At 34.5% G+C, this 11,749-nt stretch overlaps 1 protein-coding gene across 1 annotated transcript; it reads right to left on the bottom strand.

Moving 5' to 3' along the window:
• Positions 1 to 442: 442 nt before the first annotated feature.
• On the bottom strand, positions 443 to 9,310 carry LOC138377006 (hyaluronidase PH-20-like). Its single transcript, XM_069461661.1, has 3 exons — positions 8,360 to 9,310; positions 7,802 to 7,891; positions 443 to 949 (listed from the first exon to the last, which is right to left on the bottom strand). The coding sequence occupies exons 1-3, from the start codon at positions 9,308 to 9,310 to the stop codon at positions 443 to 445; spliced, it is 1,548 nt and encodes a 515-aa protein (XP_069317762.1).
• Positions 9,311 to 11,749: the final 2,439 nt, after the last annotated feature.

Below are 11,749 nucleotides of genomic sequence, written 5' to 3'. Positions count from 1 at the left end.
GAGGAGAAAAGAGAAACAGCCAGATTCTCTAAATCTTAATGATGGATTTTATTAATGTTTTCACTTTCAAGTTCTTAACCACTACATGTCAAATTGTAATTTCATCAAAATGTCGGTATCTGGTGCAGAATTATTGGGTTGAAACAATCCTGGCAGTTTTACAAGTGAAACAGATAATTATGTGTGCTCTAAACTGGAGAATATTGACAGGCAAGCTGTTGAGTCCTGGAATACAAATTGAACCCATGGTTGAGAATTCCTACAAGATTGCAGTGTTTGTCAAGTTCAAAGGAAACCAACATTCACTAGGGATAGTAATTCAGAAAAATCTTTCCAAAGATAGTCATTTTTTTTCAGTAGGAGATGTTGTTTTTAGGCATTTAAGTAGTCTAAAAAGCACACTTTAAAATGCGCTTATTGTTCATTTCAGCTAACATGTCAATTACAAATTCACGGCAGAACTTATAGAGAGAAACAAAATGTTAACAAAGACCATTGTGGCAGATGGTGTGAAGGATGAAACATCATGGGAAATGAAATAATGTTCCTCATTCCAGCCATAAGGATAAACACTGGGTTCTGAGTTAAAAAACGCATCTATACAAAGACCTTCACCAATACACACATTAATAGAGTGAATATTCTGTACATTATCTGTCTCCTTACAAGTCACATTGCTATAACAGGTGCAACGAAATTTTTCTGAAAATTGCTGCAGATCGTCAAGTGTGGGTTTTCCAATTATTAAGTACTTTCCCTCCTTCCCCGTTTGAATAGCAATATTCGCTGGGTTCAGGTGAAGATAGTCACTTGAATTCCAGTTTTTCCTTGTACACACACCTTGCTCCTGGCAAAGCGCTTGGTTACACATTTTTGCTGCTAGGGTAATGTTGATTACGTAAGGATTTAGTGTAGTCCTCAGGTAATCATCTAGGTCCGAGCAAGATTTCTGTAAAATTATAAGATGGTCAGGATATCAAAAGACAAGTTAGTTGATATTTGATCTAATTCACTGCAATAAGCAATTTTTAAGGAAGAACAAAAAAGGCAGACACAGAAAGGGGTAAGGAACATTTGATCTTTTTCACATTAACAAGGAGGATTATTCCAACTGTTTTTTGTAACATTTGCTAAGTTCACTGCACATGCTGTTTCATGCCACTGAATAATTGACCAGTTGAGGCTTCACATACCCTAGCTTTGGTCTTCCTTAATAACTCATAAATTACTCAGAGAAAGAATGGGTATAGCTGTTAAAGCACAGACTCTAAAGTATGGGGTTCATTTGCCACGATAGGAATCCCAGTTCCATTAGTGACTACCTGTATGAATTTGGGACTCTCTGAAGCTTTCTTAGTTTCCTATATGAGTGACTTGAGCAAATTAATTAAGCTGGATATACTTCAGCTATACCATAAGATAAGGATAATTATAGTGCTTCACTCATAGGGTTATTGTGAAGATGAAAACATATGATACATATAAAAGTGCTTAACAGAGGATATAGTATATCTTTGGTTGACCCTCAATGAATTATAAAGAAATGTAATAAGCATCACATTTGTCAGACAAATGTAAACAGCATTGACAAATGTGATTTTTATTTTTATTTCAGTGGATTCAGGGGGTGCAAATGGTTTTTTCTTACATGGATGAATTGTATAGTGGTGAAGTCAGGGTTTTAGTTTACCCATTACCTGAATAGTATACATTGTATCTGAAAGGTAATTTTTTGTCTCTTAACCCTCTCCCACTCTCTCCACTTCTGATTTTCTGACAGTCATAATACTGCTCTATATGACTATGCATACCCATTGTTAGCCCCAACTTATAAGTGAGGATTTATGGTATTTGTTTTTCCATTCTTGAGATACTTCACTCAGGATAACAATGGTCTCCAGTTCGACCCAAGTTGCTGCAAAAGACATTATTTAATTCTTTTTATGACTGAGTAGTATTCCATGGTATGTGTATACACACACACACACCATTTTCTTTATCCACTCATTAGTTGACGGGCACTTAGGTTGATTCCACATCCTTGCAATTGTGAGTTGTGCTGTGATTAACATACAAGTGTAGGTATCATTTTTTATATAATGACTTATTTTCTTTTGTATAGATACCCAGTATCTACTGCATTGCTGGATCAAATTGTAGGTCTACTTTTAGTTCTTTAAGGAATCTCCATACTGTTTTCCATAGAGGTTGTACTAATCTACATTCCCAGCAAAAGGGTATAAGCAATCCTTTTTCACTGCATCTGCACCAACATCTATTGTTTTTTGACTTTTTAATAATGGCCATTCTGAGAGGGGTAAGTGATATCTCATTGTAGCTTTAATTTGCATTTCCCTGATGATTAGTGATGTTGAGTATTTTTTTTTAATGTTTGTTTGCCATTGTATATCTTCTTTTGGAAAATTTCTGTTTATGTCTTTGCCAACTTTTTAATGGGGTTGTTTTTTTTATTTTCTTGCGTTCCTTGTAGATTCTAGATATTAGTCCTTCATCAGACATGTAATTTGCAAATGTTTTCTCCCATTCTGTAGGTTGTATATGTGCTCTTTGTTATGATTTCTTTTTCTGTGCAGAAGCTTTTTAGTTTAATTAAGTCTATTTATTTATGTTTCTTTTTGTTGTATTTGCTTTTACAGTCTTAGTCATAAATTCTTTGCCTAGGCCAATGTCCAGAAGAGATTTTCCTAGGTTTTCTTATAGAATTTTTATGGGTTCTGGTCTTACATTTAAGTGTTTCATTCATCTTGAGTTAATTTTTTATAAATCATGGGAGATACTCATTTTCATTCTTCTGCATATGGCTGTCTAATTTTCCTAGCACCATTTATTGAATATGGCATCCTATACCAAGTGTATGTTTTTGTTTGCTTTATCAAACGTAAGTTGGTTGTAGGTATACAATTTTATTTCTGAGTTCTCTATTCTCCATTTATCTATGCATCTACTTTTGTACTGGTACCATGCTGATTTGGTTACTATGGCCTTGTAGTATGATTTGAAGTCAGGTAATGTGATACCTCCAGATTTGTTCTTTTTGCTTAGGATGCTTTGGCTATTCAGGCTCTTTTTTAATTTCATATAAAATTTAGGATTTTTTTTCTAATTCTGTAAAAAAAATGATGTTTGTATTATGATGGTAATTGCATTGAATCTATAAATCACTTTAGGCAGTAGGAACATGTTAACAATATTGATTCTTCCAATTCTTGAGCATGGGATGTTTTTCCATTTGTTTGTGTTATCTACAATTTTTTTTTTTGCAGCAGTTATAAATGGTATTGAATTCTTGATTTGATTCTCAGCTTGGCAATTATTAGCATGTAGAAATGCTACTGATTTGTCTACATTAATTTTGTAACATAAAACCCTACTGAGTTCCTTTGTCAATTCTAGAAATTAGGGTTTTCTAGATATGAGATCACATCCTTGGCATACAGGGATAGTTTGACTTCCTCTTTCCCAATTTGGATGGCATTTATTCTACTGTCTTGCCTTTTTGCTCTGGCTTAGACTTCCAGGACTTTATTGAATAGAAATGGTGAAAGTATGCATCCTTGTGTTGTTGCAATTCTTAGGGGGATTGCTTTCAACTTTTTCGTGTTCAGTACAATGTTGGTGGAGGGTTTGTCATACATGGCTTTTAACATTTGTAAGTATGTTCCTTCTATGCCTAGTTTGTTGAGGGTTTTTATCATGAAGGGTTGTTGAATTTTATCAAATGCTTTTTCTGCATCTGTAAGATGATTATATGATTTTTCTTCTTCATTCCTTTTATGTGGTGAGTCACATCTATTGATTTGCATATGTTGAGCCATGTTTGCATCCCTGGGATGAAACCCACTTTATCATGGTCATTTTCTTTTTGGTGTTCTTTTGGACGTAGTTTGCTAGTATTTTGTTGAGGAATTTTGCATCTATATACATCAGGGATATTCATTTGTAGTTTTCTCTTCTTATTGTGTCTTTCCCTGGCTTTGGTTTTAGGGTGATACTGGCTTTGTTGAATGAGTTAGGGAGGATTTCCTTCTTCTCAATCTTTTGGAACAGTTCTGGTAGATATGTACCCATTTTTCTTTGTAGGTCTGAAATAATTCAGCTGTGAATTCATTTTGTACTGGGTTTTAGTTTGTTAGGAAATGTTTTGTTAATGATTCAGTCTCGCTACTCATTTTTGGTCTGTTCAGGATTTTTGTTTCTTCTTGCTTCAAGCTTGAGAGGTTGAATATTTCAAAAAAATTTATCCATTTTCTCTAGATTTTCTAATTTTTGTGCACAGAGGAGTTCATAATAGTCTCAGACGATGTTTTGTATATCTATGGTATCAGTTATAATGTCTACTTTCTCATTTCTGATTGAGCTTATTTGAATCCTCTTTCTTCTTTTCTTAGTTAATCTAGCTAACGGTCTATTGATTTTGCTTATCTTGTCAAAGAACCAACTTTATGTTTCATTGATCCTTTGTATTGTTTTTTGGGTTCCAATTTCACTTAGTTCTGTTCTGATCTTCATTATGTCTTGTGTTCTGCTAGCTTTTGGTTTGGTATGTTCTGTTTTTCCAGTTCCTGGAGACGAGACATTAGGTTATTAATTTGTGATCTTTCTGTCTTTTTGATGTAAGCATATAGTGCTATAAACTTCCCTCTCAGCACTGTTTTTACTGTATCCCAGTGATTTTGGTAACTTGTGTCACCACTCTTACTTAATTTAAAAAATTTTGTGATTTCCATTTTGATTTCATCATTGACTCAAAGACGATTCAGCAGCACACTTTTTATTTCCTTGTATTTGTATAATTTTGAGAATTGCTCTTCAAATTGATTTCTACTTTTATTCCACTGTGGACTGAGAAGATACATGATATGATTTAAATTTTTAAAAAAATTGTGACACTTATTTTATGGCCTAACATGCGGTCTACCTCAGAAAATATTCCATGTGCTTATGAGGAGAATGTATGTTTTATAGTTTTTGGGTTGCATATTCTGTGAATGTTAGGTCCATTTGTTCTAGAGTCCCATTTATGTTCCATGTTTCTTCATTGATTTTCTGCCTCAATGATCTGCCTAGTATTGTCTCTAGAGAGTTGTAGTCCCCCACTATTATTATATTGCTATTTATTTCTTAGGTCTATTAGTATTTGTTTTATGAATTTGGGAATTCTGGTGTTAGGTGTATACATATATTTAGGATTGTTGTATCTTCTTGTTGAATTGGTCACTTTATCATTATATGATAATTATTTTTGTCTTTATTTACTGTTGTTGAATTAAGTCTGTTTTATCTGATATAAGAATAGCTATTCCTGCTCACTTTTGGATTCTGTTTGCATGGAATATTTTTTCCACCTCTCTACCTTGAGTCTATGAGAATCTTTACAAATTAAATGGGATTCTTGGAGACAGAAGATATTTGGGTTTAATTTGTTTATCCATTCCACCAATCTATATTGGGCATTTGGACCATTTACATTCAAAGTTAATATTGATATATGAGATACTGTTGCAGTCATCATGTTGATTGCTACCTAGTTGCTTTTTATTCTCCTCTGTGTTAAAGTTTTATAATAGTTGTGAGTTTTTACTTTCAAATGTTTTCATACTGGTAAGTATCAACTTTTTGATGTTTAGATCACTTTTGAGTACTTCTTGTAGGGCCAGCCTAGTGGTAGAAAATTTACTTAGTGTTTGCTTGTCTTGGAAAGACTTTATTTCTCAATTATGAAACTAAGTTTTGCAAAATTCTTGGCTGACATTTACTCTTTTTAAGAATACTAAAGATAGCACACTAATCCCTTGTCACTTGTAAAATTTCTGCTAAGAAGTTAACTGTTATTCTAATGGATTTTCTTTGTAAGTTACTTGATGTATTTGTCTCACACTTCATAGGAATTCCTCCTTCATACTGACATTGGCCTGTCTGATGACTATGTACCTTGGTAATGTCCTTTTTGAAATGAAATTCCTAGGAGTTCATTGACTTTCTTGTATCTGAATGTCCAAATCTCTAGCAATACCAGGGAAGTTTTCCTCAAATAATCCCTCACATAGGTTTTCTAAGCTTTTTACTTTTTGATGTGCTCCTTCAGGAATACTTACGATTGTCATTTGGGCATTATACATAATTCTATTATTCTTCAGAAACTTTGTTCAATTCCTTTCTTTTTTTTTTATTTTTTATTTTTGCCTGAATGGGTTAATTCAAAAGCCTAGTCTTCAAGCTTTGAAATTCTTTCTTCTGCTTGGTGTAGTCTATTGTTAAAATTGTCCACCATGTTTAATATTTCCCTAGATGAATTTTTCATTTCTAGAAGTTCTATTTAGGTTTTTAAAAAATATATCTATCTCTGTTTAAAATTTTTCATTCATGTCCTGAATTAATTTTCTGGTTTCCTTCAGTTGGTTTTCCATTTTTCTTGGCTCCCATTGAGCTTCCTTACAATTCATATTTTGAATTCACAATCTTTCGTTGCAGTATTTTCATTTTTGTTGGAATTCATTGCTAGAAAATTGATGTGATTCTTCAATGGGGGGAGGGGGTTGTTATGCTCTATTTTTTCCTACTGTCAAAGGTCTTGCACTGATTTCTTCTTATCAGGAGAAATGATCACTTCTTGTTTTTAAATGTCATATTAAAGTTGAAGGACTTTACCTGGTATGAATAACACTGAAGATGATTTAGGAGGCATGGTAGTAGAATGTGAATCTAAGATTAAAGTGCCATTAAAATACATGTGTGACACTCAAATGGTATGTCACATTAACCTACTCTTTGAAGAATGTCTGATTCATTCTTCCTCAGAGTAAGGGTGAAGCTCTCAGTTTTCTTTAAAAGACAGAAAAGAAAAGAATATGGAGAATTTATAAATATCTATAAATTTTTAAATAATAGAATCCTTGATAAAGGAGTTTATGAATTTGAGAAAACAATTAATAAAAATTAGGAATATACTTAGTAGAATTATAATTTTAAAATAATTTTCTGACATATAAAAGATTTTATCAAGAAACACATACCTTTCTCTGAACTTATATTTTCTATTGTTTCTCTTTCTTGAAGATCAAACTAAAGGTATTAGAATTATTCAAAATAGGTAGAAGGGCTCAAATTACCTTTAAAGAATTTCACAAATGTAACTGCTTTTACGTATTTTGGAATAAGGTGAGAATATTCTATCTGAAGGGCACGATATGAATATATTCCTTCTCAAAAGGTCTCTTGTGGTCTTAGAGTATAAAGTCTCATCTCTACAGGCCCCGGTATAAGACCCCTGGGCAATGAGCTTCAATTGACATTCTCCATGGTGTGTTCATCATTAGAATTTCCACATCCGTCAAAGAAAGAAAAATTTAGCTCCAATTTATCAGTGACCATTTGACAGCTTTACTCTTAACACTGATTCAAGAGGATTGAAGAGGTGGGGAATAAAGACCCGATATGGAGAATGAAACAAGAATAAAAATAAGGGAAGAGAGACTTAATAACTCACCATGTCAGAAAACTGATATCACAATCTTGTTTTTGCTACTTAATAGCTATGTAGCCTATAGAAATTCAGTTAATCTCACTGAATTTCTGTTTCCCCAATGGAAAACTGTTACAATATATCCTGCTTTATAACAACCAAACAAATGCAAGATATTTTGATTCAGCCAGTATTAATTGAGCATCTACTACTATATGCCTTGTATAGAACTACTTATTTTCTTATTTGATACCAAAACAATCCTCAAAAATATTAAAGGTAGAAATGTTTTCATCTATTTCCTACCAATTCACTTACCACACTTCGCAGTATACTGAGGCCTCCCCATATTACAACTCCAGAGGCACCCAGAGCAATACTTTCACCAAGTGTATTCACAAGTTCATCCTGGCAAATGTAATAGAAAAAGTTAGCAGATAAAAATAAAATGAAAGTGTTATATTTAGGACATTAACACCAAAAATCAGCATGCTGACCCAATAATAGTAATTTAAATATTTCTCCATTATTTCTACGTTTTACACAGTCATTGCCTTACTATAAAAAATAGAGACTGCTATTGTTTTAATTACTTCTATTGATAAGACAGCAGGCCTATGAAAGAAAAAACAGAAAGTGAGTTAATACACTATCTATACTACCTAATTCTCCATGCTTGCTAAGAGATCATGAGATTACATTAAAGATTAAACATATATTTATTTTACATCCATTTAGTGATGTAAAACTACTAGTGTGGACATTGCTAAATGACACTAAAAGCAAAATTTCACTCCCTTCAAAAATAATATGAAATTTCACAAAACAAGTTTTTGTGCACACTATTTCATTGTCCTCATACCTTGATTTACTTACCTGAGAAAGGTATTTCAAAACTAGATCAGCAAAAACAGGGCGGGCATATACAAAAACTGGAAGTGGCCTTCCAATATCAGGAAATCTGGAAATCCTAATGGCTTCATAAATTCGATTACGTGCATAGAGCACAATTTGTGGAGGAGACAGTCTGGTACTCAAATAAATAGATGGAAAAAGGGCAGTGCTTTCATTCCACAACCAGTCAAGATGATCATTTCTTCTTTTCTCTATGTCATAGCAACTTCCAGTGAAACTATGTTGATTATAATTATAGTTGTAACAATCAGGGAAAAGATAATAACCCCATAAACGATGTGGCCGAAGTAATTTTCCCAATTTTAAAGTCTCTTGCATGAAATCCTTTGCTGCTTTTTCAAATTCAACTATGGCTAGGTTGGTAGCCTCTGTGTCATTAAGCTGTGTATTGTGTTTCTGGACCAACTCAATAGACTCATTCCTGTAAACATGTTTAGGTTTCCAGTTTCTTGCCCAAGTGGGCCTCCATTCTTTCCAGTCAATGACAGCCAACCCCATATCATCTATTGGCATGTAATAGTCAATGTCTTTCTTGGCTTTGTCCAAATGGTTTTTTAAGGATGCCTTCTGGGGAATTCCTCCATTAATAGATCTGCCTGTCATATCTATATAAGGATAGTAGCCAAGTCTATCAGTATAAAATATTGTAATATTTTGCCCTGTGACATTTTCTCGGGGGCTTCCGACTAAAGAGAAAAGGCTCAGATCTAGTGGCCCATCAACCCCTGCAATACAAAGTTCAGTTGGGGCATTCCAGGCCCAGAGGAAAGGCACATTTGGGATAAGAGGGGGTGCTCTGAAATCCAGAGCCAAGCAACATGGAATCAGAAGGAAGGTGAACACTGTCTGGGATACTCCACTGGACCCCAGAAACCTCTTGAAGAAGATGGTCTTGAACCTTAGCACTCCCATTGCAAAAAGCAATGACTATAAAAAAACATATTTCCTCCTACACACTTTGGTTTACCCAATATTAGATGTAAGATATTAGAACATATAAAAGAGAGTAGAATGAAGCCACTTTGTTGGATAAAGAGGTACAATGATTACATTTCATTTAAATATTGTTCTTCTTATTTTCAGGAATGTTTTGCAAGTTGCATCCCCTATAACTGAAAAAAGAAATATAGAACATATTGTTATGTTGCATTTCATAATAAAGATCATAAGCTTTACCAAGTTCTAAACTTTAAATGCAGGAATTTTAATAGTTTTTGTAATTTATTTTTTATATGAAGTGGGTAGTGAGGAGGGGGATTCAATTTATTTATTTATTTATTTGTTTGTTTATTTTTTTTTTTTTTTTGAGACAGTCTCACTCTGTCACCCTGGGTACAGTACGATGGCATCATTGTAACTCACTGCAGCCTCAGACTCCTGGGATCAAGAGATCCTCCTGCCTCAGCTTCCTGAGTAACTGGGACTACAGGTGCACAATGATGCCCAGCTAATTTTTCAATTTTTAGTAGAGACAGAGTTTCACTTGTGCTCAGGCTGGTCTCCAACTCCTGAGCTCAAGCAATCCTCCTGCCTCGGCCTTCTACATTGCTAGGATTACGGGAGTGAGCCACCATACCCAGACTTAATTCAATTTTAAAAGATGGAGAATCCAGTCCTATGTTTGAATGCATGAAATTATTTCCTCTTATATAAACTCTATAATGGTTAACATTTGTCTCATCTTCCCAAATCATTACTGAGCCTACAGAAAGGTGAAGGTATACACCCATCCCCTGCCCCCCACATCTGCCCAACACCCAATTAGTGTTATTCCCAAATGTGCACTTAGGTGATGATCAGTGAAACCAATTTGATGGTGAGTACATGTGGTGCTTATTTTTCCATTCTTGGGATACTTCACTTAGTAGAATGGGTTCCAACTCTATCCAGGAGGACATAAGAGATTCTATACCACCATTATTTCTTATAGCTGAGTAATAATTCATGGTATACATATGCCACATTTTATTAATCCACTCGTGTATTGATGGGCACTTGGGTTGTTTCCACATCTTTGCAATTGTGAATTGTGCTGCTATAAACATTCGGGTGCAGGTGTCTTTTTTATAGAATGACTTTTGTTCTTTTGGGTAGATGCCCAATAATGGGATTGCTGGATGGGTGTATACCTACAAAATGAGTGCGATAAGCACTTTCTGGGGAATGGACACACTTGAAGCTCTGACTCGAGGGGGTGGCGGGGGCAAGGGCAATATACATAACCTAAACTTTTGTACCCTCATCATATGCTGAAATAAAAAAAGAAAAAAAAGAATGGTGAAGGTAGCTATTCTTCCTTTTGCCTTCCCAGGTTACAGAATGCTGTACCAACCAATGCCTTGGCAAAAACCCATTGAAGGAAAATAAATTCAAAGTTGAACCTCTCAATCATGTTTATTGCTTCTCAAAAGATTGTTTTATAGTAGTCTATAAATATTGAAAACAATTTCTTATAGAACCATGATCACTTTCTTTCTTTCCTTTTTTTTTTTATTTCAGGATATTATGAGAGTACAAACATTCTCGTTACATTTTATGACTTTGCCTCACCCAAGCGAGGATTAGAGGCATGCCCTTCCCCTCTACAATGCTCACCTCATCCATTAGTTGTGAGTTTATCCACCCCTAACCCCCTAATCCCTGGAGAATATTACTACCGTGTGAGCACCATAGTGTTGATCAGTTAATGCCAATTTGATGGCGAGTACATATGGAGCCTATTCTTCCATTCTTGTGATACCTCACTTCGGAGGATGGGCTCAAGTTCTATCCAGGAAAATATGAGAGTTGCTAGATCACCATGGTTTCTTATAATTGAGTAGTATTGCATTGTATACATATGCCAAATTTTAATAATCCACTCATGAATTGATGAGTACTTGGGTTGTTTCCGCACCCTTGCAATAGTGAATTGTGCTGCCATAAACATTTGGGTGCAGATGTCTTTATTATAGAATGTCTTTTGCTCTTTTGGGTAGATGCCTAATACTCCCCTAGTTGCAGATCAAGCAGCCTCTGAAGTATGTTTTGTTTTTTTGAAGAGAGGCAGTAAGGGAATAGAGAAAAGTCACTTCTGCCAGAGGTAATAAATCAAAAGTTTGCTTGAACTTAATCAACCAAAAACTATTCTCCTGCTCTTTGTCCTCTCCTGCTCTTTTGAACACTGTTTGATCAAGTCTTACAGTAATATGCTCTCATGTTTAAGTTAATAAAACGTTTTACTACTTTATATCTTCTACTAAAAGGATTAGTTCTATCCTAGCTTAAGAAAAGCAATATATGGAGCAATATATGGATTCCCCAGACAGGGCACATCGCACTCATCATGTAGGTATACACCCATCCCCTCCC

Source organism: Eulemur rufifrons, chromosome 29 (assembly GCF_041146395.1).
Source record: "Eulemur rufifrons isolate Redbay chromosome 29, OSU_ERuf_1, whole genome shotgun sequence".
NCBI lineage: Eukaryota > Metazoa > Chordata > Mammalia > Primates > Lemuridae > Eulemur > Eulemur rufifrons.
Note: the sequence above shows the minus strand (reverse complement) of the source record. Positions and strands in the feature narration are given on the sequence as shown.

What these genes read in the sequence shown, in the direction of transcription:
- LOC138377006 (XM_069461661.1), bottom strand. Translation starts at nt 9,310, where the DNA reads ATGGGAGTGCTAAGGTTCAAGACCATCTTCTTCAAGAGGTTTCTGGGG. An exon ending in TTTTGAAATACCTTTCTCAG is followed by an intron (nt 7,892 to 8,359) that starts GTAAGTAAATCA and finishes TACATTTGCCAG; the next exon opens with GATGAACTTGTGAATACACT. An exon ending in TCAGTATACTGCGAAGTGTG is followed by an intron (nt 950 to 7,801) that starts GTAAGTGAATTG and finishes ATAATTTTACAG; the next exon opens with AAATCTTGCTCGGACCTAGA.